Source organism: Gasterosteus aculeatus, chromosome 20 (genome assembly GCF_964276395.1).
Source record: "Gasterosteus aculeatus chromosome 20, fGasAcu3.hap1.1, whole genome shotgun sequence".
In the NCBI taxonomy this organism is placed as follows: domain Eukaryota; kingdom Metazoa; phylum Chordata; class Actinopteri; order Perciformes; family Gasterosteidae; genus Gasterosteus; species Gasterosteus aculeatus.
In genome coordinates, this window is record NC_135707.1 from 18,866,567 (window position 1) to 18,892,000 (window position 25,434).

Consider the following 25,434-nt stretch of genomic DNA (forward strand, 5'->3'; position numbering starts at 1 on the left):
CTACTCAATCTGCAATCACCACAAAGGTCAGAACAAAAAAGACACTTTAAACACAAGCACAGCTGTCTGCCGAGGCGTGGTGCTGGTTGGAGTGTACAGCTTCTCTCTGATGGTCGCAGCACCACTACAAGTGATGGATGACTCATGCGATTCTGGAAAAGGCAACATGGCTTCGCACACCTCTGTGATCAATCCAACAAACAGACGTGGGGAAAAACACACAGCAGCCGCTCAAGCTGAGCACTGGTTGATCTTCCACCTGACACCTTTTATAGACCAAACCTCTAATCGACTAATTGAGGAAGTAATTAGGGTCCTCGCAACGACGCGCCACCTAGAAAGGTCAAAAAGTACCCCACTAGGCCAGTTTCCGCCCCCAATGTCTGATTGACTTGAAATTTGGCACACATGTGCTCTTGGACATGCTCTACAAAAAAGTCAATAATGGTATGCAAATGCGCCGAACTAGATTTTCCGCCATTTTGAATTTAGTGAAAAACACGTTTTGGGCCATTTCTCCTAGACGCTATGTCCGATTGTCACAAAATGTTCTGTCTATCATTATTGGATCAATGTACCCCTGCCCTTTCAATATCGTGTTGATATCTTCTTGTTTTGAGACGATATGGGCTAATGAACTTCGCAAGGGGTGGGGCTTAATCTTGCAAGAGTCATAACTTCCAAATTATTTGGCCTGCCCTCACTAAACCTGTTCCACATGTGGACATTCAGCCCCTGAACACACCCTGATTTTTTTAGAAGATTTGAAGAATAGGGCGCGCTGCAATTAATCGTTGAAAATCTGTCTTTTTGGCCTATTTTCCTGATTTCCTAGAGTTGTAAAAGACCGAACTCCTCCCAGGGATTAAACCCGATTCTTTTCAAATTCACGCAGTGTGATCTTGAGGACCTAGGCTCTAAGAATTGCATTTTGCCGGAAGAAATTCCAAACTATGTGTGTAGGAAGCATTTTTGAAAAACTGAAGTTGTTTTAACTTGACCATACTACATCTAATCTGCTCCATGTTTCTCATATAGCATGAACTTCTCACCCTGTAGACATCCATAAGATCATTTTTAACCTTAATCATAGCGCCACCTGGGGAAAACAGGAAGTTGATTGTTTTTTTATTTTACACCCTGCTCCTCACAGGTTATGCTCCTCAAAGGTTAATCTGATCCCTCTCAAAATTTCCTAGCAGAGAGGTAAGACCTGAATAATGCTTCAGTGTGAAAATGATAAGAATCCGATAATCGGTGGCGAGAAGGTGTATCGGCAAAGCTGATCCTTCGCCAAGAACAACTAAACCGTTGTAATTCTACTGGACATCATCGGATTCTTTCTAATTTACACATGTTTAATGAGACTCTGGGCCTGGAGAGATACCTGCTTACCTACTGGTAACTTGAAGTCACATTTTCTAGTATCCAGTAAAAAACGAAGGTGGTATTTAGAGAGGCTTTTATTTTGAAAGAGTACATCAGAATATCATTGTTATTGCTGATTAACATCTTGGAGATGCGTACTCTATGCCTGAAGTGGAAATACTGTGTAACTATTGATAGTTTCCTTTTAATTTTAACCTGAAAATGAACAAAAAGTAGTCTTCTGATAGAGCATTTAAATAAATTGGCTCATGTATGGTATTTTGAGAGGCTTTAATTTTGAAATAGTACACCATAATGTCCTGGTTATGCCTGGGTGACACCTTGGGGATGTGTACTCTCCGCCTAAAGGGAAATTACTGTGTAACTATTTATTGTTTTCTTTTTTATCTAATCTGAAAATGACCAGATGTAGTCTTATGAGTGATATTTTGGCTCATGTATGGCAATTTAAGAGGTCTTAATTTTGGAATAGTACATCAGAATGTCCTGCTCATTCATCGGTGACACCTTGGGGATGTATACTATTAGTCTGAAGTGAAATGATCATGTAAAAATTAATAGTTTCCCTTTAATTCTGACCTAAAATTGACCAAAAGTAGTCTTGTGATGGAGAATTTGAAGGAAATTGGCCCATGTATGGTATTTTGAGAGGCTTTCGTTTTGGAATAGTACATCAGAATGTCTTGCTTATCCCTGGGTGAGACCGTGGGGATGTGTACTATCAATCTGAAGTGAAATGATCATGTAACAATTGATAGTTTCCTTTTAATTCTGACCTGAAATGGACCAAAAGTAGTCTCGTGAAGGATACTGAAGGAAGTTGGCTCATGTATGGTATTTTCAGAGGCTTTCATTTTGAAATAGTAGATCAGAATGTCCTGCTTATCCATAGGTGACACCTTGGGGATGTGTACTATCAGTCTGAAGCGGAAATACTGTGTATTGATAGTTTCCTTTTAATCCTAACCTGAATTTGAACAAAAGTAGTCTCTCGATGTAGAATTTAAAGGATATCGCCTCATGTATGGTATTTTGAGAGGCATTCAATTTGGAATGGTAGATCAGAATGTCCTGATTAACCCTTCCTGACATCTTGGGGATGTTTTCTATCTGCCTGAAGTCAAATGATCGTTTTAATATTGATAGTTTCCTTTTCAATCTAATCTGAAATTGACCAGATGTAGTCCCGTGATGGAGAATTTGAAGGAAATTGGGTCATGTAAGGTATTTTGAGAGGCTTTAATTTTGGAATTGTAGATCGGAATGTCTCGCTCATCCCTGCGTGACACCTTGGGGATGTGTACTATCAGGTTGAAGTGAAATTATCATGTAACTATTGATAGTTTCCTTTTAGTTCTAACCTGAAGTTGACCAAAAGTAGTCTTGTGATGGAAATCGGCTCATGTATGGTATTTTGAGAGGCTTTCATTTTGGAATAGTAAATCAGAATATCCTGTTTATCCCAAGGTGACACCTTGGGGATGTGTATTATCATTCTGAAGTTAAATAATCATGTAACTATTGATAGTTTCCTTTTAATTATAATCTTGTATTGACCTGAAGTAGTCTTGTGAATTAGACTTTGAAGGAAGTTTGCTCATGTATGGTATTTTAAGAGGCTTTAATTTTGGAATGGTACATCAGAATGTCCTGGTTATCGCTGAGTGACACCTTGGGGATGGGTCCTTTCCATCTGAAGTGAAATGATCATGTAACTATTGATAGTTTCCTTTTAATTCTAACCTAAAATTGACCAGAGGTTGGCTGGGGAGTGGCCTAAGACCTTAATAATGTTAAAGTTGAAAAGCTGGATTCCTGGCGTCGCTCCACAGGGTTAACGACGATTGACTCTCGGATGCTCTGTCCGGCGGCCGCAGGGGTTCTTGGCTGAGTATCTAGCCGTCCGGCCGGTGCCCCGACGTGCGGAGTTGCGAGGACCCGTCCAACGCTGCTCGCAGCTTTAATGAACTATTGTAATTGTTACCTGCGGCCCGGCTCTGCCATGTCTTCACATTTCAAATATGATTTTGCTTTGATTTAAATGCTCTGAATATACATATATATATATATTTGCGAGAGTGAGCGTGAATCAACGGGACGCCGCAGAAGTCACCCTTTACCCAACGCTTTTTTTTTTAAATGGAGGATGAGCTTCAATTCAGCATGTTATATGTTCTTTTATGTAAAACTTGTTATGCTGCCGTCATAGCCATTATCCCTGGAAAAAACAAATGCAACATTTTTTGGAAAGGAGCCTGCGTGGCCTCCAGCATCTGGCATGAGACTCATAAGTGAAGAGGGGAAAGAACCTTTAGAAATGGGACATACGCGCTTTGACCATTTCTTTAGGAGTAGTTTGATTGAGTTGAAACTGGAAATAGCAAAGATAAAAAGTAAAAAGTAAAGCAAGAGTTTCCCAGAAGATCAGCACATAAAAGATGTTACCCTCTTCTCCTGTGAGAGCTTGCAGAGGGCCAGCTGGTCAGCCAGGCCTTTGTCACTCTCTTTTTTGAGGGGGGTCTAAGGTCATTGAGCCCCAATGAGGTGCAGAGTGTCTGTGAGAAATGTCCCCCAGCTAGAGGGTAAGGAAGGAAACTATGGGAAACATGTTGTATTTATAGCATCAGAGAAGAATTCACACACATCGTCGTGTTGTGCTGAATACAAGCGACAAAAGAGTGAGCTGTTGCTTTCCAGTTTTTACTTGTTGATGGGACAAAACTCCCCTGCTGCTGTTCCTGAGCATTTAAGTCACTACAGCAAACGTCACCACTCCCAGTCAGAGGATCAGAAGACTATCAACATACACACTTTACAAACTCAATAGTTGCGGATCATCCCCTTGTGATCATATGGACAGGCATGCATAGTAGTCCACAATTTAATACTTTGTATGCATACAGTTGTGCTCATAAGTTTACATACCCTGGCAGAATGTAGGATTTCTTGGCCATTTTTCAAAAAATATGAATGATAACACAAACACTGTTCTTTCACTCATGGTTAGTGGTTGGGTGAAACCATTTATTATGGAACAACTGTGTTCACTTTTTTTAAATCATAATGACAACAGAAACTACCCAAATGACCCTGATCAAAAGTTTACATACCCCAGTTCTTAATATCGTGCATTGGCCCCTTTAACATCAATGACGGCTTGAAGTCTTTTGTGGTAGTTGTGGATGAGGCTCTTTATTTTCTCAGATGGTAAAGGTGCCCATTCGTCTTGGCAAAAAGCCTCCAGTTCCTGTAAATTCTTGGGCTGTCTTGCATGAACTGCACATTTGAGATCTCCCCAGAGTGGCTCAATGATATTGAGGTCAGGAGACTGAGATGGCCACTCCAGAACCTTCACTTTATTCCGCTGTAGCCATTGACAGGTTGACTTGGCCTGGTGTTTTGGATCGTTGTCATGTTGGAACGTCCAAGTACGTCCCATGCGCAGCTTCCGGGCTGATGAGTGCAAATTTTCCTCCAGTATTTTCTGATAACATGCTGCGTTCCTCTTGCCATCAATATTGACCAAGTTTCCTGTGTCTTTGTAGCTCACACATCCCGAAAACATCAGCGATCCACCTCCATGTTTTACAGTAGGAATGGTGTACCTTTCATCATAGGCCTTGTTGACTCCTCTCTAAATGTAACGTTTATGGTTGTGACCAAAAAGTTCAATTTTGGTCACTCCAAATTACTTTGTTCCGGAAGTTTTGAGGCTTGTTTCTGTGCTTTTTGGCGTATTGTAAGCGGGATACTTTGTGGCATTTGAGTAGTAATGGCTTTCTTCTGGCGACTCGACCATGCAGCCCATTTTTCTTCAAGTGCCTCCTTATTGTGCATCTTGAAACTGCCACACCACACATTTTTCAGAGAGTCCTGTATTTCAGCTGAAGTTATTTATGGGTTTTTCTTTGCATCCCGAACAATTTTCCTGGCAGTTATGGCTGAAATTTTGGTTGGTCTACCTGACCGTGGTTTGGTTTCAACAGAATCCCTAATTTCCACTTCTTGATTACAGTTTGAACAGTGCTGATTAGCATTCTCAATTCTCTGGATCTTTTTATATCCCTTCCCTGTTTTATACAGTTCAATTACCTTTACCCGCAGATCTTTTGACAATTCTTTTGCTTTCTCCATGACTCCGAATCCAGAACCGTCAGTGCTGCACTGGGTGAAAGATGTAAGGGTCGGTCAGGAGCCCAGAAACTCACTGACCTTTTATACACACACACTGATTACAGGATGGTTACCTTTAGTAGCCATTCAAACCTGTTTGTGTTAACTCGTGTGCATGTTGTCAGGCCAAACTCACCAGGGTATGTCAACTTTTAATCAGGGTCATTTGGGTAGTTTCTGGTATCATTATGATTTAAAAAGAGTAAACACGGTTGAATGATAATAAATGGCTTCACCCAACCACTAACCATAAGTAAAAGAACGTTTTTTGTGTTATCATTCATAATCTCTGAAAAATGGCCAAGAAATCCTTAATTCTGCCAAGGTATGTGAACTTATGAGCACAACTGTATGTGGCTTTTTTTACACAGATAAAAGGAAGCTGGATATTAAATATTTTAAACATGAAATCAGCTGTAGATGTTTTTAATGAGAAATAGCATAGCATAGCATTATTTATTATTTTATTATTTTTTATTTTATTCCTTGTGCACTCTTGTCTTGTCGTCCATTGTCGTTCTGTCTGCTGTTACGCATCAACCGCCACGTCAAATTCCTTGTATGTCTGACATATTATGGCAATAAAGGATTCCTGATTCCTGAAACTAAATGAATAACTGAGTCTGTAAACGCCCTGTCTCTTACGGCCCCTTCTGTTTTTACAGGAATACCTAGCATATTTAGGCCTCTCGATCTGATTGAAGTAATCTTCCTTGCAAAAGCATTTCCTCAAGCCTCTATTGTTATTCAGATCCAGCCACGATCCCTTTCCAGAGGACATGAAGGGCATGAAGACTTCATGGCCGATCATTTGGTGGTGGACACCGTTCACTCATTATAGATGACGGGCGTTGAAAATGTCGCCCCCCTTTACCAAGGCAGCTTTGTGCCAAGTGGCTTCTGAATGTCTTTGGCACACATGTGACAAATGCTGTGTGAGGACTTTCCTTCATTGTTTATGAAACACTTTCCTCCTCTGTGATTAGTTGTCTACACAGTGACTGGGACTTCCTCTTTAGTCGTTCTACAATGTGTGTGAACTCTGACTCTGTGTAATGGGGAAGGGTTGGGTTTAAGGCTCCAGTGCTGTCCTCTGAACTTACATATAGGAAATTCAACATTATTTACATTGCATGATCATATTTTGCATTATTACCAGGTTATCAATATTTTAACTTTTTAGATGCCGCTTTTTGTATTCGTATTGCGGTACATTGCAACGCCTCTACAAGTCTGTGGTGGTGAGGCTGCTCAAATAAACACAAAACCTCCCTGTGATGATGATTTTCACAATAAAAGTAATACACACTCCAAGCTGAACACGTGGAAACAGACTTGACTGTAGATGAATTACAGTTCTGAATTAAGCTCAGCACAGGAAATGACTCATTCACATCCGAGTACCAGCATATCTATTAAGTCACCTTAAGGTTTCCTATGTTCATGTCGGATAGAATATCTGGCCTGGACTACAATGACTTGTACCTGTGCTCCAGGAGTGTTTTCACATTCCTCTCCTGAGGGGGAGACATTTGTGTACTGAAATCAGGGATTTAAACGGACTTTGGTGAATCCAGATTAGATAGTTAGAACAAGTTAACAAACCGCATAAACAAGAAAATATTCTAAAGGCTGGCGCATGCTTCTGCGTCTGCGTCTTTACGCCCAGTCGTGTTTCAACATTTGTTTCAATTCAAGGTTCATGACTGGTTGTAGAAGTGGAGGAAATGTGAGACTCAATCACAGCCTTGCGTGTGTGTGTCCTTGCGTCTCGAAAACGCAGAAGCATAAACTAGGCTTTACTACTTAAACATTCTGATTCGTCTTCTATTTGCCCATTTTGACGCAGCAGATGTTTTGTCTGGTTCTGGATCTGACTGAAGTTCATGAATGATATGGCTGGTTTTCTCAATGAGAGCCCAAATACTTGGTGCACATATACACTGTGCTTCTGATAGAGATTTGTTTTTAGAGGGAAAATAGTGTGGAATAAAATGTGAATCATAGCAGAATATTTTGTCACACTTTCAAACACGTCTGAAGGGAAACTTTAACCCTCCAGAACATTTACAGTTCTGATCACATGCCATGTCCCAGGGTTTATCCCGACCCCTGACCTCGACTGGAACGTAACTCCCACTGTGTTTGTTATTTTCCGTGCTGTCATATCCTGTTTCTATATTTTTCCTTGACCACAGGAAGCAGGGCGAGCTTTGTTGCATCCCGGGAGGCATTCTTCAATCAGAACCATCTCCAGCCTCAATCTCTGTCTGATTCAAATTGTGTCTTTCTCCTCCTCTTGTCTTCACCCTCACCGCTGGATGTCTCAAAATAAGGACAGAATAGCCTGTGTCCTTATTTTGAAACTTGCATACTCCATTTTCCAGCTGCTCTTACACAGCAAAATTCTTAGTTAATTTTCTGGTGTTCCAGAAAATTAGCGTTCCAAGATGGGGAAGTAATAACTGCATTCCACAAACCAATGGGTGATGTGATGATGACTATTTCCACTCCTTAGATGGTCTCTGATAATTCATAATTTAGTGTATTGAACTACATAAATTCTGCTAGCGACAATTGCCCTTTGTAGCTGACAAAGAAAGCATAAGCCTCTTTCGCCTTTCTCTCCTAATTAAATTGCTAAATAATTGAGTGGTAATTTATAATAACGTCTTGTAAATTGCATAGCTAGAGCAACATTGCAAAACTGGGGGTTAAGGTTAGCAAATGGTCCAATACACATACCATAATAACTAGAATCACATTCATTATGTTCAACCCCATGTTGGATCCCATGAGTTAGTCATCCAACCAATTAGACGGGTCCAATGTCATGCAGACACAGACCGCCATTTAGGACACCACAACAAATTAGATAAATGCAGTGGTACTTTTCTGCTGGACAAAGTGGAAGTGAAGAAGAAAGACCATTTAGGCATCCAACCCAGAAGGATTATCGCAACAGTCCACCAAATGGTTATCGCTGAGAACATTTCTTCTTAGAGATGCCAATGATACCACAAGATGTGGTAACATTGTTTTTAATAACAGTTTTGAAGACACAGCAACGACAGTGACTGTGGTCACATAGATAAAATAATATTAAACCCTTCATTTGATTGTGAAAATATGTAATCTTGTGCTCCTCATTGGTGCACTCTTTTTCTCCTGAATCAATAAGCACAAATAGTGGTGCCCCTCCCTCCCCTCCAATTAAGTCTGTTGCCATAGCAACCTAATGGAGGCCATTTAACAGTAACACGGTTGAAAATATTGATTGTGGGGAGTGTCTCACTAACCAGCTAAACGACCTGCAATCAACACCGTTTGTCTGCCCTCTCGGGTTTGGTGCGGATGGGTTTGTCGTCAGCTTTGCTGCTGAAAAAAAGGGAAGAATCAAGGAGTCAGAGCCTTGAAAGGTTGGCTTTAGTCCAAGTAGTGCAAACTTATCTTCCCCTCTTTCCCACTCCTGCTAGGCTGCCTGCCAGTGTCTGTCTCATTGCCCCCCTGCTTCCCAGTGCCAGAGAATTTTCAGGAAGTGTGAGGGGAGAGATGCTCTCCTCTTAGACGCCTCTTTGGAACCAAAACACATGGGAGGCTGGTTTTAGCTCAACATTTTGATGGGGAAGAGCCAGCATTGTGTCGGTCGGACTGCACTCAAAACAGAAAAGAGTATGAAGTTTACACTGACTGAGTGGCTTCAGTGATGAATTGTTGTTAAATGGCTTATATTGTCTCAGGGTTTTCCTGTAGGTACAGGATGTGGGGTTATATAGGCTTTTATTTTTGTTGTGGAGACGCAAGATGCTTTCATGCACAAAGGAAAACCAAATGTATTGCATTGTTTTTGTTGTGCATTATTCCCCTCATGTGGTTACCGCTCATGTTACTCTGGGGTTACATCCAAAACCACTTTGGTTTTTCCAGTGCATATTTAGCATCACCATTTGGGTTTCCATTAAGAAATACTACAGGGAGTAGAAGGATGAGCCCAATCAAGTAAAGTTGAATTACGATTATGTTTATGCACATATTGGCTCTCATTACTTGGATGCTTTGGCTCAACTAGACAAAACAGGCGCTACATAGCATATTCACAACCAGTTCTCTCGCAAAGGAAGCTTTCCACAGGAAAGTGCTCTATTTCAAGTGGGTAAAATAGTATTGAAGACGTCACCATTTTTTTCAGTAAATATATTTCTTTACATGAAATTTTCAATCTACAAACATACATATAAAGAAATCCAAACAAATATGTCATTAATAATAACATAACAAGGAATAACACAGGGAAAAGGCATTGACTTACTGAAATGTATTTCTATCCGAGAGACTGAAATTTGAACACTGCTTTATTACAACAGGCATAATATTGATATTGCAATGTTGTTTGGGGCTTGGACTCACCCTGCTGCAGGATAGACCAGGGCCCGGGATGCCCAGCCGAGATGAGTGATATCCTTTGGGAGTCCAGACACTGGTGGTGGTGGTAGAGAATAAGATGCTTCAATCTCCTGATATTGTCAGGGTGGGTGGAAGGCAGGACTCAAACGCAGACGTCAAAAGCAAAGGGACTTTAATAGTCATAAACTCCAACACAAAATGGCCAAGGGGCAAAAACGCATACAGGTACCGGGGGAAAAAAGGCTGGCAGGAACTAGAGACATCCAGGACGATAGACAATGACGCGACAAGTCACAAGAGACACACACTGCTTAAATACACTAGGGAGGTGCAGGTGATTGGACACAGGTGGAAACAATCAGACGATCACAGGGGGACGACAGGACGAGGCAGGAAGTGAAGATACCCAGGGAGACAAGAAGCAGAAAACTACACAATAAGACAGGAAATAAATATGCCAGGTTCTGCTGTAGATTGGAGGCTTCAGGGGTGGTGGCGGGTCGTCTTTGGTGCGTGCTGAAATGACAACTGACAGCAAAAGAGAGGAGAACAGTTTTTAACGTTTGCCTGCACCGATGCAATCTGTTTACGGTAACGGCACCCACGTCTGGTTGGCTGGTACTACCCGACCCCGCCCCTAATCAGCTGGCCGTGCACCCACAAGGAGAGAGGAGGCCACCAGGGAACGGCACAGTGTCCAGCCTTCCTGACTGAATTTTTGCGTGTTACGTCCCGTAGCTAGGGGTAGACAGACATAAACATAAAACCATATGTAATTGGTATTTGTAAAGGATATTTATTTTTGAATTGGGCAGAACTGAACAGAGCTTAAAAAAAGAATGGGTGCTGTGGAAATCAAAAACAGAATACAACAAAAAGAGATCCTCAAAAGGAAGATCCTAGTCTATCTTAGAAGGTTAAACAAAAAAGTCCTCACTAACTTAATTATTTAATAACCAAAAAATATACACAGCACCCCTGAACCTAATGGGACTAGATAACAAAAATTTGTTAAATGCAAAAGTTGGGATCAGTAATTTTAAACTTATTCCTGGGACCGCTTTCTCACTCTCTCCAACATGCTCTTCCACAATGTGGTCTGGCAGCCGCCCTCCGCTGCGATCCGTTAGGCCATATGACCATCCTCCGATTGGCCGGGACTTCTGGGCGGGTCTTCTCTCTTTGTACAAAAACCTTTGTTCAAGACGGCTCCTACGTGGAGAAACTAGGCGCATACATTGCTCGGTTGTGGTTTTGGCCCATTTGTCCACACAAACCGTCTTCACATCTTGAAGGTTACATCGGCACAAACATGGTGTGTATTGGCACCCCCAAGCTCTCATCTGACCAGCCCATATTCTCAGTATATTACAGGATTGTCTAAATGTTGTGCAGCAAACATTTTAGCGTGCTGAGCGTGCACACAAGCCATGGCGGCGGAGTGCGTTCCTTATTGTTTTCTTTGAAACAATTGTACCTGCTAATTACAGGTATTTGTGAAACTCTCCGCAAGTCGTCCTTGGCTCTTGGACTCTTGTCATAATTCTTTTAACTCCTCTATCAGAAATCTTGCACGGAGCATCTGGTCGCGGCCAGTTTATGATGACATAATGTTCATTCCACTTCCGGATTATGACAATGCTCACTGGAACATGCAGAAATATTTTTGTAACCGGTCGACAGTGGCTCATGGAGTAGAGAGGGTGCTCAAGCCCTGGCTGCACCATGTCTCGTGTCGAAGTGTCCCTGAGCAAGACACCCAACCCCTAATTGCTCCCTGGGCAAAAATGGTAAAAAAGCCATGGGTTAAAAATGTAATGTAAGTCTTTGGATAAAAGCATCAGCTAAATGACCTGTAATATAATGTAACTGTGACGGCCAAAGCCCCACAATGACATTACCTGGTTGAGTTCCCTTCCTGGTTGGACAAAAGATGAGGCTGGCTGTGGAGTTGGCTTTTATGCAAGAGGCCTGGGCCACAGACCATACCAAACGCCTTGACAGCATGGGGGAATTAGGGCGGGTTTGTGTTGTAGGTCATATCTTTGGTTGCCCTCCCCTGTATGTTTTTGTTGGTTTAGTCAGCCACTATATATGTTTCACTCAAATGTTAGGTGGGGAAGTTGAAGGGGATACTGTGCATTGCTAGACTTCATGCTGCAACAGTTATGTTTGGCCTACGTCTTTTAATTGGGGCCCCAGAATAAAACAACCCTGCAGAAAAAACTGTTTCCTCGTGCCTTGACAACTTGGTCCACGACAGTAACCGATGCCAGCAATCAGGTTGCAACGTCTTGCTTTTACCCGTCATGAGATGTTTCTTGTGGGACACCTTGGTAATGAGACACCGAGCTGATATTCATTTGCATGACAAAGGGCAGAAGTGATTTCTTATTACTGATTTCAGCTTGTGTCTTGGCATTCCATGCCTTTTTACATGTGTTCCATACTTTTCCCCTGTTACATTTTATTACACCTAACTTATTTTCTGGACTTATTTGTTTGGATTTCTTTGTTTGTATGAATTAGTTGGGTTCCTACTTAGTGAGAAAATGGTGACGGGGTAGATATTTATTTTACCAGCATAAAATGTCAACATCGACGGGTCGTCGTGGCGCAGGGGTTAGAGAAGGTGTGCTGTGAAGCACAAGGTTGGTGGTTCGAGTCCAGGCTGCCCCATGTTCCATGTCGAAGTGTCCCTGAGCAAGACACCTAACCCCTAATTGCTCCCTGGGCAAAATGTGAAAAAGCCATGGGTTTAAAGTGTAATGTAAGTCTCTTTGGATAAAAGGGTCTGCTAAATGACCTGTAATGTAATGTAACAGCTATTTTAACAAAATGGTGACGTGGGAAGACTCTACAAAATTGTAGATTCTTCAGAGGATATCCTTGGTCAACTCATAAAGTATGAATTTTCAAGGGAAACTGCTTGTGCTCATATAATGCTCATTTAAAATTGAGTCTAACTTGTTAGAGACATTACAAAGAGACCTTTGAACAGACCTGAGTCTAAAATACAGAGCTCAATGAACTCCGCCCCTCAATTGGGAGACGGCTATTGGTTGTTCTAGTTTTTATTGTTACTTTTCCTATTCAAATATTTTTAACACTTTCACCCCAACTATTCAGACATTCAGTCTTATTGCTGCTCTTCTGCATCTGAAATTCCTTCTGAGCAGGGATGTACTGCAGCTTGACCATAAGCCCATTCCCCCCTCTGCAACAGCTGGTGTTATTGGTTTACGAAAGTGGGACAGCCGGGGCTGAAAATGGGCATTATCAGAGAAGTTTGACTTATTTGTTGTGTTCATGGTTGTGTGCATACTTTTATTTTGCTTCAAATGAAGGACGCATGCAGATTAGACCATAATACAACTGAATTATTGTCGTTGTTTCACACGGCCTCGAGTAAAGGGTTTGTGAAGACTTAATGGGGATCATACCTGGTTACTTGTTTCTCCCTTTGTATACAGTCTACTGTTGTCACTGTTACCATACATGCCGCCACACAACCCCCCCCCCCCCCCCCCCCACACACACACACACACATACATCACAGCCTCTGACTCTGTGGATTTAAGTGGTCTGTGTAGTCATGCGTATGAGTAGCAATCTCCGCCAGGAAGCGTATCAATGGCTGCGAGATTTTGCCGAATGTTACTATGGTAACTGCAGCAAAATCGCTTCATAAGAGAGCAAATTGTCCATGTGTAGGATGAAATATTATGAAGAGGATGGAAATGAGGCCAGGCATGGAGGAAGAGTTTATGAATGGGATAATGTGAGTGGGATGGAGGGATTAATGACAGCTGAATACGGGAAGAGATGAAACGTCTTGTTCTTCATTCTGCTATATGTCTTTCTGACTGCTTCAGTCTCCTCACCTCTCTCCTATGAGTGAGATGATTCACACACACCATTAACTTTGTCCCAGTCTCAGCCTTTCATTGTGTGTTTTACATAAGCCTTGATGCATGTCCATAGAGGTGGGGGAGGGGGTTGTGTGTGTGTGTGTGTGTGTGTGTGTGCGTGTGCGTGCGTCGTAAAGCTGAAGCAGCTGGAGGTTTTTACTTTAAAGCAGAAGCTGCACAGGAAAGACATCAGGTTGTACCTCCAGCACAAGAGCTAAGTAATGTGGCTAAAAATGATTGATATTGTGCTAGAAGTAGCAGTTTGAAGGGCTCAATTACAAACCCATTGAAATTCCTATTTTCCCATCTGAGCTCTTTGTCATTTCATGCCTTCCTTGTAGCTAATTTATCCCCTTACCATCTGATGAAAAAAATACATCTATGTCACCACTTCAGTAGGTTTGCAGTTGGCTGAACATGTCATCAGGAGCATCACTGTGTGCGTGTGCGTGTGCGCGTGCGCGTGTGCGTGTGTGTGTGTGTGGGGGGCGGGGGGGGGGGACCGGAAATGGAGTGTAACGTCCATTGTGTCCAGGCCATTGTGACATCGTAACATGGTCATTGTGGGTCAGGAATCACAGCTTTGTGAGCGAGTGATCTTCTGTTGTGGCGCTGGACCGAATCATGGTCCTGGATCCCGTTAGTTAAGAGTCAGGTGTCGTCGCTCTAAAGTCAAGAGTTGCTTTTACTAACTCAATCAACCCTGCAGTCATGCCATTTCATCATCTTGCACGAGAGGACTAGTTGTTCTCAAAACTGTGCTATTGCAATATCAATATCACAACCTGGACTGACAGTGACAAGTTATTTAAAGAACTCATCTTAGACTTGAGAACCTCGGAGGGCCGTTTTTCACTTTTCTGACTCACCCCTGTGCTTCCACTTGCTTTGTTTGTTTTTTTTTACAGTAAATCCGTCAGAATCTTACAAAATACAGTGCTAACTATTTTTTGGCTATACCGGCCAGCCCTATGTTGTTGTTCAAATGCGGAAGTCTGTGGTAGTTTAAATAATTAAACATAATTCCGTACATTCCATTTATTTGTGTTCCACTCGAGCGTTGCTGATTGCCGGCTTATTCTACAATCTGAGGGCACTCAAGCTTTTCCATCTGACTCTGAGTGGATAATTCCACACTGATAAGTCATCAATTCTCAAATATCACTGCTCACATGCTGGAATTTCTACACAGGCAAAGCCGCGGTTGAACCTTGGCGTTGGTAAATTGAATACCTGTGTAGTAACTTGTTTTGTCATTCCTCTATACGAGATCGTAGTCGGCGACTCCGACACCGTAGCGACATGTTTCGCTTCCTGTTTGTGTCATCGGCAGATACCAAGCAGACACTTTTCTTACTGTGGCACTTGTCCCTTTTGTCCGCCCACCTCTGTCTTATTTAACTTTGACACTCGTTATAATTATATATATATATATATAAGATATTTTCTTCATCTTTTTTTTTTTAATCTACAATAAACCATATGTTTTTTATTTGAATTTCATTTCAAAATGTAGTACTTCAAACTTCACGCTGCCATTTCAAGCAGCAGCCAATCACAGACTGGGCACTGCCCTGTATTTTGTACATATTCCACCACACTGTACATACTCCTTTCACTTATTTAATTTAATATGTTCTGCTCTGCCATTTTATTTTATTTTACTGTGCCGTGTATATATTGTGCATTTTTCATTTCTCATTTTATTTACTGTATTGCTGCTATTGCACACAAATTTCCCCTTGTGGATTAATACAGTGTATATCTATCTATCTATCTAATGCAACAAATGTATTTTCCCTGAGGGGTTTTTATTACATATTTTATCACATTAAAATTCAAACATGGATTATAGAGCTTTATCCTGTTCATAAAGATCTATGTGACAAACACGGATACGCTAGTTCCAGGAAGAGGATTGAGAAACCGTGTGTGGTGATGATTCCAAATGTTGATTCTTGAGAGGCTTGGCTTCAATATAATTCGTCTGCACCACCTTTTCCTTCCAGTGAAAGCGGAGCAGATATTTTATAGACCAATCAAATCCTTGCTGGGCATATGCTGTTGTGTGTACTTGGAGTACACAATACTGTTTTCACTGGACAGTTCAAATAGTGTGTAAATTGGGACGGATTTTAGTCCTGATAAGCATAACGTTTGGAAAATAAATTGTTGAAGCCACTATAGGAAACAGCAGCAGTCACTGAAGGTTCACAGTAAAGTAGGATTTAATCAGCACACTCTAATGCAAAACAGTGAAATGATATATTCGTGGGTCCGGCATATATTCAGAAATACTGTATTACAACAAAACAAAATAATGCCCTTTCCATGCATTCCATCCATGCACAGGAACTCTCAATGGCTTCAAAACGGATCCATTTGTCCTCGTTTTAATCTAAGTTCAAAAGGAAGTTTATTTTTATTCCTCATTTGGCATGTTTGGAGGAAACCCCTCTGAAACATCTTTATAGAATTAAGCAAGTAATTATTATTTCGAAGGTCCATACATTAAAATCTTGGGTCATGAGCAGATTATCTTCTTCTCATCTCTGTCAGCTGTGTGACCCAAGAAATTCCTCCGAGTACTATATTGCTCTGTAAACTGTGTTTACTTCATCCTAACAACTTCACCTCCCTCTGTCTCCCAGCTGAGAGCCGAGTGACCGACAGGACGGACAGACATGGGGAAGCAAAACAGCAAGCTCCGCCCCGAGGTGATGCAGGACCTCCTGGAAAGCACCGACTTCACCGAGCACGAGATCCAGGAGTGGTACAAGGGCTTCCTGAGGGACTGCCCCAGCGGGAACCTCTCCATGGAGGAGTTCAAGAAGATCTACGGCAACTTCTTCCCCTACGGAGACGCCTCCAAGTTCGCCGAGCACGTCTTCCGCACGTTCGATGCAAACGGCGACGGGACGATAGACTTTCGGGAGTTCATCATCGCACTGAGCGTGACTTCGCGCGGCAAGCTGGAGCAGAAGCTGAAATGGGCATTCAGCATGTACGATCTGGACGGAAACGGGTACATCAGCAAAGCCGAGATGCTGGAGATTGTGCAGGTGAGTGTGAATGGAGGCAGTAGGACACATACACAAACACACTGATTGTTAAACATCTGTATATGCGGTGCTGCAATTGTATCCATGACACACTCTTTATAGAATAGGAAAAGCAGTACCGGCACTTTAAGGACAGGAGGCATCTCAGACACAGACACTTAGGTGTTAAGATTAATGGAATAAAAGCTGTTTTGGAACCTGTCATTTCCATAACCTCTTAAATGTGACTTTTAACTGGAAATAAAAATGCTGCTCTCCACCATTTCACTTCCCCATATGGAACTACAGCTTCACTTCAATCTCTGTTTGTATATGTTGCTCAGTTGTGGGTCTTTTCAAAGGTCAGCTTGTAGCCTGCATTAACCTGCTGTTTTGTGAGGTACTTGGTTTCCTTCGTCGTGGCCTAATGCAACCTAATTCTCAAAATATCAGGAAGGAGGTTTTGCATTAAATCCCTGTCAGTGTTAAAAGCCCGGCATGCTAAACTGCTGTTATTTATTAACCTAATAAAGGTGAATGTCAACTGAAATGCCCAACGGCCTCTGTGCGCTTTTAAACATTCTAACCAACATCGGATTCCCAGAAGAAAAAAAGATTAAACTGACACAAGCAATTTGATAAAAACCTGCTCATTTTGAAATGAGACATTAGTTCATTTTCTGTTTCTAACAGGATTGAATCCCATGTCTTTGTCCATGGAATGTTTAGCAGCTACACTTAACGTTTACGCTCTAAGACTTGAAAAATGCTGTGCGGTGCAGCAGGGCTCATTGGACTTTATTAAAAGGGGAGAGGGGGAGCTTCTCATGCAGACAGGCTATGAAGATGTACGCTCCACATTTGTGGAGCAGCTAGTTGATAACGTATGTGTCACCTAGTTTCCCTTCCTAATGTGCAGATTACTTCAGCACTTAAGCTCACCAACCAATTGTTGTGGGCTGTGATCTCCCTCTTGAACCCCTACCGGCTGTAGATGTATTATAACGCTGCATCGTTTTGGACAGAAAAGAGGAGGTACGTCACCTGAACAACCAACTGCTGACGAACGCCCACAAACGTGCAGCAACACAAGCTGTCGGAATGTAAGACTGCACTGCTTTAAAACCACAGATTCACAGTGCAGCGTGCTTAATGCTGAATTCATTTGAAAGCATAAGGATTCATCATTTGTCTGATTAGTATATATGTAGTTATATATACTTTGCTCTTCCATTGACTTGGTCGGTATATCATTGTTACACAAGCACACTTTTATGATACATTACAATATGAAAGTACGCTGCATCACATTTGCCCACTTGGCGTAGCACCATGGTTAAATTACCCCCCCCCACTCTCCCACCCCCACCTTCAGTCACTACATGACATAAACCTCTGCCCACTTTCGCCTCGAAGGTGCTGCTGTTCCCAAGGACGGCCGCCTACGTAAGAAAAATGCCGCTCTCTGGCTGTGCGCAGGGCTCATCCGTTGGTATTTCGGTCTTTAATGAGCGAACAAGTGTGTTTGTTATTGCTTTGAAGGCCATAATTAGTGCGGGTTGGTAAGGGCTCAGAGATGTTGTGTAGATGCGATGGAGGCTTTTAAAATGCAGCAGCAGCAGGAGCTGTGTTGCTATTCATTCGATTAGACTCACTCCCCATTCCTCACTGCTCAAGTGCATTTTCAGACAGACACACAGAAGCACATCTACTCCCCCTCTACATTTGGCTAGCTCACTCTCCCCCCTCAGAGCCACGCACCCCCACAGAGAGAGTGCAGGCTTAAGAGGAAAGTTTCAGGCAGCGCTGACTTTTGTAGAGTGACTGCCGGAGTTGAAATTAAGCCTGAGCTCAGGGTCTTTGAATAAAGTCTGCAGCTTAATGTGATCACAGTGAATGTTTCAGCGATATCAGAGGGCAGATAGCCAGTGGATATCTTGAATATCTTGGATATCCTGGTGCGTATCTGTACTTATTTTGTTGCAGAATGATTCTAATAAAAGAGCTCCTCCTGGTGCTTTTGTGAGGTCACACATTTGGAACACACATTGCCTTCCACCCCCCCAGAGTCAAGTCAATACTTGGTAGAATCCCCTTTCTCTGCAACTACAGCTGCATCTCCTTTGGGGTATGTCTCCACTAGCTTCATCTAGAGAAGGAAATGTTTGTCCATTGAAAAAGCTAAAGCTCATATTGGACTTTGACTGGGCGATTTTAAACCATTAGCATGCTTTGATCTAACCCATTCCATCGTAGCTCTGGCTTTATGTTTAGGCTCATTGTCCTGCTGGAAGATGAACCTGCGAGTCTCAAGTCTTTTGCAGACTGCATCAGATTTTCTTTAAGAATAGTTCTGTATTTGACTCAGGAACATTTATTGCCAAAATATATTAGACATACAAGGACTTTGACATGACAGTTGTTGCATAACATTGGACACTAAGACAATGGACAACAAGACAAATAACAAAGTGGCATGTTCAATTTACAAATGTACAATTTAACTACAGTATAAAATAGAAGGTTGTGGGGTAGGAGGTTATAGAATACAAATTTAGAAAGTAATTTAATTAAAAAGTTCAAATTAAAGTGCACTGGCAGGCAGATAACCATACATAACCATAGACAATCACGTTGTGAGTGTATGTGAAATCAAGTGTGTGAATGTGAGTGAGTGTGAGGGGAGTAAGCACAGGCAAAGGGACCTTTTCTTTGTAGGTTTGCGGTTATGCCATATTGTATTCTTTTTTATGGTGCTGCTTGAAATGTTCAAAGCCAGGGATACTTTTTATAACCTTACCTTGCTTCATACGTGGCTACAACTTTATCCCTGAGCTGTTTGGTGAGCTCCTGGGTTTTCATGATGCTCTTTGTTCAGTAAAGCTGTCTAATAAACTCAAAGGCCTAAGGCTGATTAAATAAAATAAAATGAATCTGTAGTTATACCTTGACAAAATGTAGAAAAGTCCAAGGGGAGTGAATTCTTATGCAAGCCGCTCCATCTGTAGGTGCAAGTCTGCATCCCGAGCCTCATCTGTAAGGAATTGACAAAACTTTAGAAATATCGTAGCTCGTAGTGTGGTGGAAGATTTACACAAACAATCGGAAAATAAGAATGTCAAATATGTATTTCTCCGTTTATTTCCTTTCAAGGGAAAAAAGGCACGTGCTCAGTAGACTGCCAAGAATACCTTTTTTTATTGTAGGGCAGTTCTTATACCTCGGTCCAGTTACAGGTGGCATCAACAGACACTTATTGTTACACTACAGCCAGGATACTGGAGACATCTTATCAGTGTGAGACACAGCTCAATACTTTCCCATAGCCACACACACCCAGCACTCGCAATCTATAAACTGTTGTTTATGTTGTACCGTTGTGCTGTTGTACTGTTGGTACAATAACACATTTGATGGGTTACATATATTTTTCCCATTACAGTAACCCTTTACTGTATGTTCCTCTATAAGAAACATTGTGGAAATTATTAATTTATCAATTTTGACACACAGTCATTTTCTTCTCAGAAACCATTTGCCACAGTGACTGAGAGCTGTGGCTCGCTCCAGCTAGCTAATGCTCTCCCTTGCAGGGAGTATGTAAATACTGGTGATTATCATAATTAGCCTGTTGGAGAGACATTCATTGTGATTGATCGTCAAGCAAAACCCCCGGAGAAAGATGGAGGTGTCTAATCCTGGCCGACATCTAACCTCCATCTACCTTGTTTGGTGGAGGAGCAGAGGACGATGATGGCCGTGTAGAAGTGCACCATTCTTGTCTTTGGCAGGTTGAATATCTTCAGCTGCCTAAGGAAGAACATCCTCTGCTGAGCCTTCTTGGTGATGGAGCTGATGTTCAGCTCCCACTTGAGGTTCTGGGTGATGATGGAGCCCAGAAAACGGAAGGAGTCCACAATAGTGACGGGGGAGTCACACAGGGTGATTGGGGAAGGTGGGGCTCTGTTCTTCCTGAGATCCACAACCATCTCCTCTGTCTTTAGAGCGTTGAGCTGCAAGTTGTTTTGGCTGCACCACGACACCAGATGGTCGGACTCCCACCTGTAGGCGGACTCGTCCCCACCAGAGATCAGTCCAATGAGGGTGGTGTCATCCGCAAACCTCAGGAGCTTGACGGACTGGTGACTGGAGGTGCAGCTGGGAGAGTTTGTCCTGCAGCAGAGACGGGATGATGGTGTTGAAGGCAGAGCTGAAGTCCACAAACAGGATCCTGGCGTAGGTTCCTGGGGAGTCCAGATGCTGGAGGATGTAGTGGAGGACCATGTTGACAGCATCGTCCACAGACCTGTTGGCTCTGTAGGCGAACTGCAGTGGGTCCTACATCGGTGAGGGTTTTTAGGTGGGACAGGACTAGCCGCTCAAAAGACTTCATGACTACAGAGGTCAGGGCGACGGGCCTGTAGTCATTGAATCCTGTGATGCTGGGCTTCTTGGGAACAGGGATGATGGTGGAGGCTGCTTTGTGAGGGTTTTGTCTTTTAATGAGCTCGGGGGGCGGTGATACAGAGGCGTGAGCCCCTGACGGGCTGGGCGAAGGAGTCAGGACATTGTCTATCAAATCTGCAGTAGAACTCTACTCTATTCATGGAGTGTGGGGGGGGGGGGGGGGCTTGGAAAGTTTGGGAGGTGTTTAAGGCCTCTCCAAAACCGAAGCAGAGTCACTTGCTGAGAACTGTTTCTCAGAGTACAGATGTTTAGCATCTCTCACCGCCTTGCTAAACCTGTATTTTGTCCCCACTCCTAAATGCCTGATCCTTCTGCAGAGAATGTTGAGTGTCGCTATAAACCAGCATTTGTCGTTGTCGTAACTCACCCTGGTGCATGATGGAACACAGCTGTCCTCACAGAAGCCGATGTAAGAAGTTACAGCCTCTGTGAACTCATCCAGACTGTCGGTAGCATTCCTGAAAACGTCCCAGTCTGTCCAGTCAAAGCACGCCCGAAGATCCTCCAGCGCCTCACTGGTCCACTTCTTAAATTTCCTCACCACAGGTTTGCAGAGCTTTAGTTTCTGCCTGTATGCAGGAATCAGATGGACCATGACGTGGTCAGTGTGTCCCAGCGCAGCAGGAGGGACGGCGTGATAAGCTCTGCTTACTGTGGTGCAACAGTGATCCAGCGTGTTCTCCTCTCTGGTGGGGCATTTAATAAACGGTTTGTATTTAGTGAGAATCAAGACTCAGGTCTTGGAAAGGGTATCGAGTTAACAGCAGTCTGCACCCACACCGCTGTATGCCACCAAGTCCTTTTCACTGTCCCTTTAGACTCTGCCTCTCTACGTCCCTCCGGGTGTCAATTGATGCAGTTAAGAAGGAAAGCAATAACATTTATGGAATGATGACACTTTTCTTCTCACTCTCATTTGAAAAGTGGCCACATAATAGTCTCAGTTTTGTAGCTGTGTTCCTTTTCTTTGTTGCATTTGTGAGGGAAGTGAAGAGGAGGTAAGAGGGGAGACGGAGACAGACAATCATCCAGGGAGGACACAGCAGCTGGCAGGGTGTCAGATGTGAAGAGCACCAAACCAATGAAGAGAACGGTGATGGTCTGTGGACACAAGGGAAGGAAGGATTGCAACTTTATAACACTGGCTTTTCCTTTAGCGCAGCAGAGATACTCTCAGGTGTGCCACCTAAAGACTGGCTATGTGGAAGGATAAGGCTGGTGTCCTTTTTTTATTCTCTGTCAACAAATCCCTGAGAGGGCTTAAGTGTGTAAGTCCATTTCTCATTAGTTCATTATACTGTCGAACCCATTGGTCCCTACTGGAGACAATAAAAAAGTCTCGTCAACATTAGTGAAGCGTCGCTGTAACAGGAGGAAGCGGACAATGTGACATTCAGTTATTATTGACGTATAATACCTTCTGTCCAATTTAGCATCGGCGCTATTTGTAAAAGTAGAGGTTCTGTGCGTCAGCCATCTTGGTTTTTATGCGTTTTAAATGCACTAACAAGTCCTCCTGTCTACTGTTATGTAGTTAAACCATATGTAAAACAGTTCACTAATAACCCGTCATGGCAGCCAGTATGACAGGACATGTTTCTAAAGGTGTGTGGACGACTATGGAGCTCTCCGGCACAGCGGGATAATAGAGCTGTCGGGAATATTCAGGCAGACTTAAGCTCTAGATTGCTTCACTTCTTATTGGTTACTTGTAATTTGGGGATTTAGAGTTTTAATCTCATTCCACTGCGTTGCTTGGGATTAGACCAACAGCTAAATCCCCATCATGTAACATTGGCTAAATGTACTAAACGCTCCCAGCAGTTTGAAGGGTTCTGATTAATAACAGCGTTGGCTGAAATGAAGACGTATATTAAACGTTCCTCAGCTCCATGTCGACCCAGGAGCCGAGCTCTCTGTAATAGGAGGCATAACCGGCTCCTATTAAAAGCTCCCGCTGCGCTGTAATCACAAGCATCCCTCCTCTGTACACATGTCACATCCCATTCCCCTCAAATCCGCCTTCTGATTAGAGACGGAGGGAGTGGGCTGTGAGTCCACTGTTCTTTCTGATTCTACTGCCCAGCAGCCAGAGAGCAGGGGAGACACAACACTGGTAAATAGTGCGTGAGGGAGTGTGTATGCGCGCATCTGAACCGCGTTTGTTCAGTCATCAGTCACAAGGCGCCGCCATTGGTGCTGCGACCGATCCACGTTAAATAAAGTTTCTTTAAGCGCAAAGAATCCGGCCCTTCACTTAGCAGATACATTCAGGAAGTCCTCCAGCTCGGTTGGTAGTGCCCGAGTGATCCCTACACCTCGTAAATGATCCCCATGAGACGTATGGCGCCGAAGAGGTTCTAGTTCCCGCCTATAGTCGGAGTGGTATTCACCAGTCCCCTTTGAGCGGGCGTTGGCTTATCACAAGTAATCAGTCAAAAGAGGAGGAACCCACCGGCTGTCCTCTGGTAATGATGTCGCTTTTTCATAATAAACCGGCTCCTGGTGAAGCATCGGTTCATAGACGTTGTCTCTCCAACTCCAGTCTCAATTTGTCAATCGGACTAGAAACAACGACTGGCACAGGGAAGACAAAGTGTTGGCCCAGATATCCGTTAACTGGATGTTCCCGTGAATACAGGCTGTTGCCCCTCAGGGCTAAATAGCAGTCAGACCGATAGCCGATGTGTTCCTGGATTGGCATGCAAGCAAAATAGCTTGAGCAGCACACTAAGCGGAGTTCTTGGAGGCATGCCTGTCAGAAACGGTTCTTCTTATCTAAAGCATTATAATCTATTGATCGTCTGCAACAAAATAAAATATGACTGATTGCTGATTGAGAAACTCAAACTGATCCATCTAAGCTGTTTGTTCTGTTAAGTCACAACGCTCGAGTTTCTAAAGAGTTTCTTTGCAGATGTAAAGCTACATGTGAATCTCTCATCACACCTCAGTCACGTTCATCCAGCCAACATGCGTTGAAGCCACAACCAGATGCAACATCCGAACGTCGAGTGGGAGTCGGTCGTATGGAGTTGATAGTTGGTGCCTTCTGTTCTGAGTAGAACCCACGGATCACTCGCTGATCATCCGTCCTGCCCTGTGTCCCCTTCGCAGGCCATCTATAAGATGGTGTCCTCCGTGATGAAGATGCCCGAGGACGAGTCAACGCCTGAGAAGAGGACAGAGAAGATCTTCCGGCAGATGGACACAAACAGAGACGGTAGGCTCAGCGTGTCCACTGCGGTTTTCGTAGGAGGGGGGGGTGTCGATGAAAAAGAAACGACATCAAGAAAACTGTTGCTGCATGTGATTTATTGGTCTTATTTAAATGGAACGCAGCCGTCCTTGGAATTGAACTTTGCATTGAGCAGCTTGTCGCTGCCACCTGGCTAGCCGGCAGCTGTTGTCATTGTTACTGTTTTCCATGGCAGAGTGCCCCCCGCCCCCCTCGACAGCAGAGCTCATGTACCACGAGCAGTCTGAGTCGTGTGCAGTATACTGTAGGTACTCAGAGGGCCGCTCACACAGCACCAACACTCCAGGGGTGGAGGAGTGGGAGATGCACAGCGGGGGCAGGATTAGTGAGTCATGTGCATGGAAGGAGGAGGAAGGGATGCGAGTTTTCCTTCTTTTGCTCCTTCTTATGAGAATCAGGAGTCAGGGTGAGAGAGGAGCCGCCACCGCCACCTCTTGGCGAGAAGTGGAACATTGTTAGGAGGCTCCAATAGAGAATAATCATCTGTTATCGTTTCACTTAAGTTTCTGTCAACGCCTTTAAATGGGCTACAGGAGGAGAGTCATTTACCTCTTAGGGGCCGGCTCTTTTGTGTGTTTCAGGTAAGCTGTCTCTGGAGGAGTTCATCAAGGGGGCGAAGAGCGACCCCTCCATCGTCCGCCTGTTGCAGTGCGACCCCAGCAGCGCCGGACAGTTCTAATACCTGAGGGCATCAACACAACCTGTAAGGCTTCTCACTCGCCATCTCCCCCCACGGCGCCTAATTTAGCGTTACCTTGTGATACATGACAAAACAACATTTTGCGTCTCC

General features: G+C 43.3%; 1 protein-coding gene across 3 annotated transcripts in view; it reads left to right on the forward strand.

Moving 5' to 3' along the window:
* Window positions 1–25,434, forward strand: part of ncalda (neurocalcin delta a) — a 54,762-nt gene that overhangs the window by 27,280 nt on the left and 2,048 nt on the right. For all 3 annotated transcript variants that reach the window (XM_040164682.2, XM_040164681.2, XM_040164680.2), the window contains 3 exons: window positions 16,529–16,939; window positions 24,503–24,608; window positions 25,226–25,347. In XM_040164682.2, the coding sequence (XP_040020616.1) occupies window positions 16,562–16,939; window positions 24,503–24,608; window positions 25,226–25,323 (582 nt within the window). In that variant the 5' untranslated portion in view covers window positions 16,529–16,561 and the 3' untranslated portion in view covers window positions 25,324–25,347. The remainder of the gene's footprint in view (window positions 1–16,528; window positions 16,940–24,502; window positions 24,609–25,225; window positions 25,348–25,434) is intronic.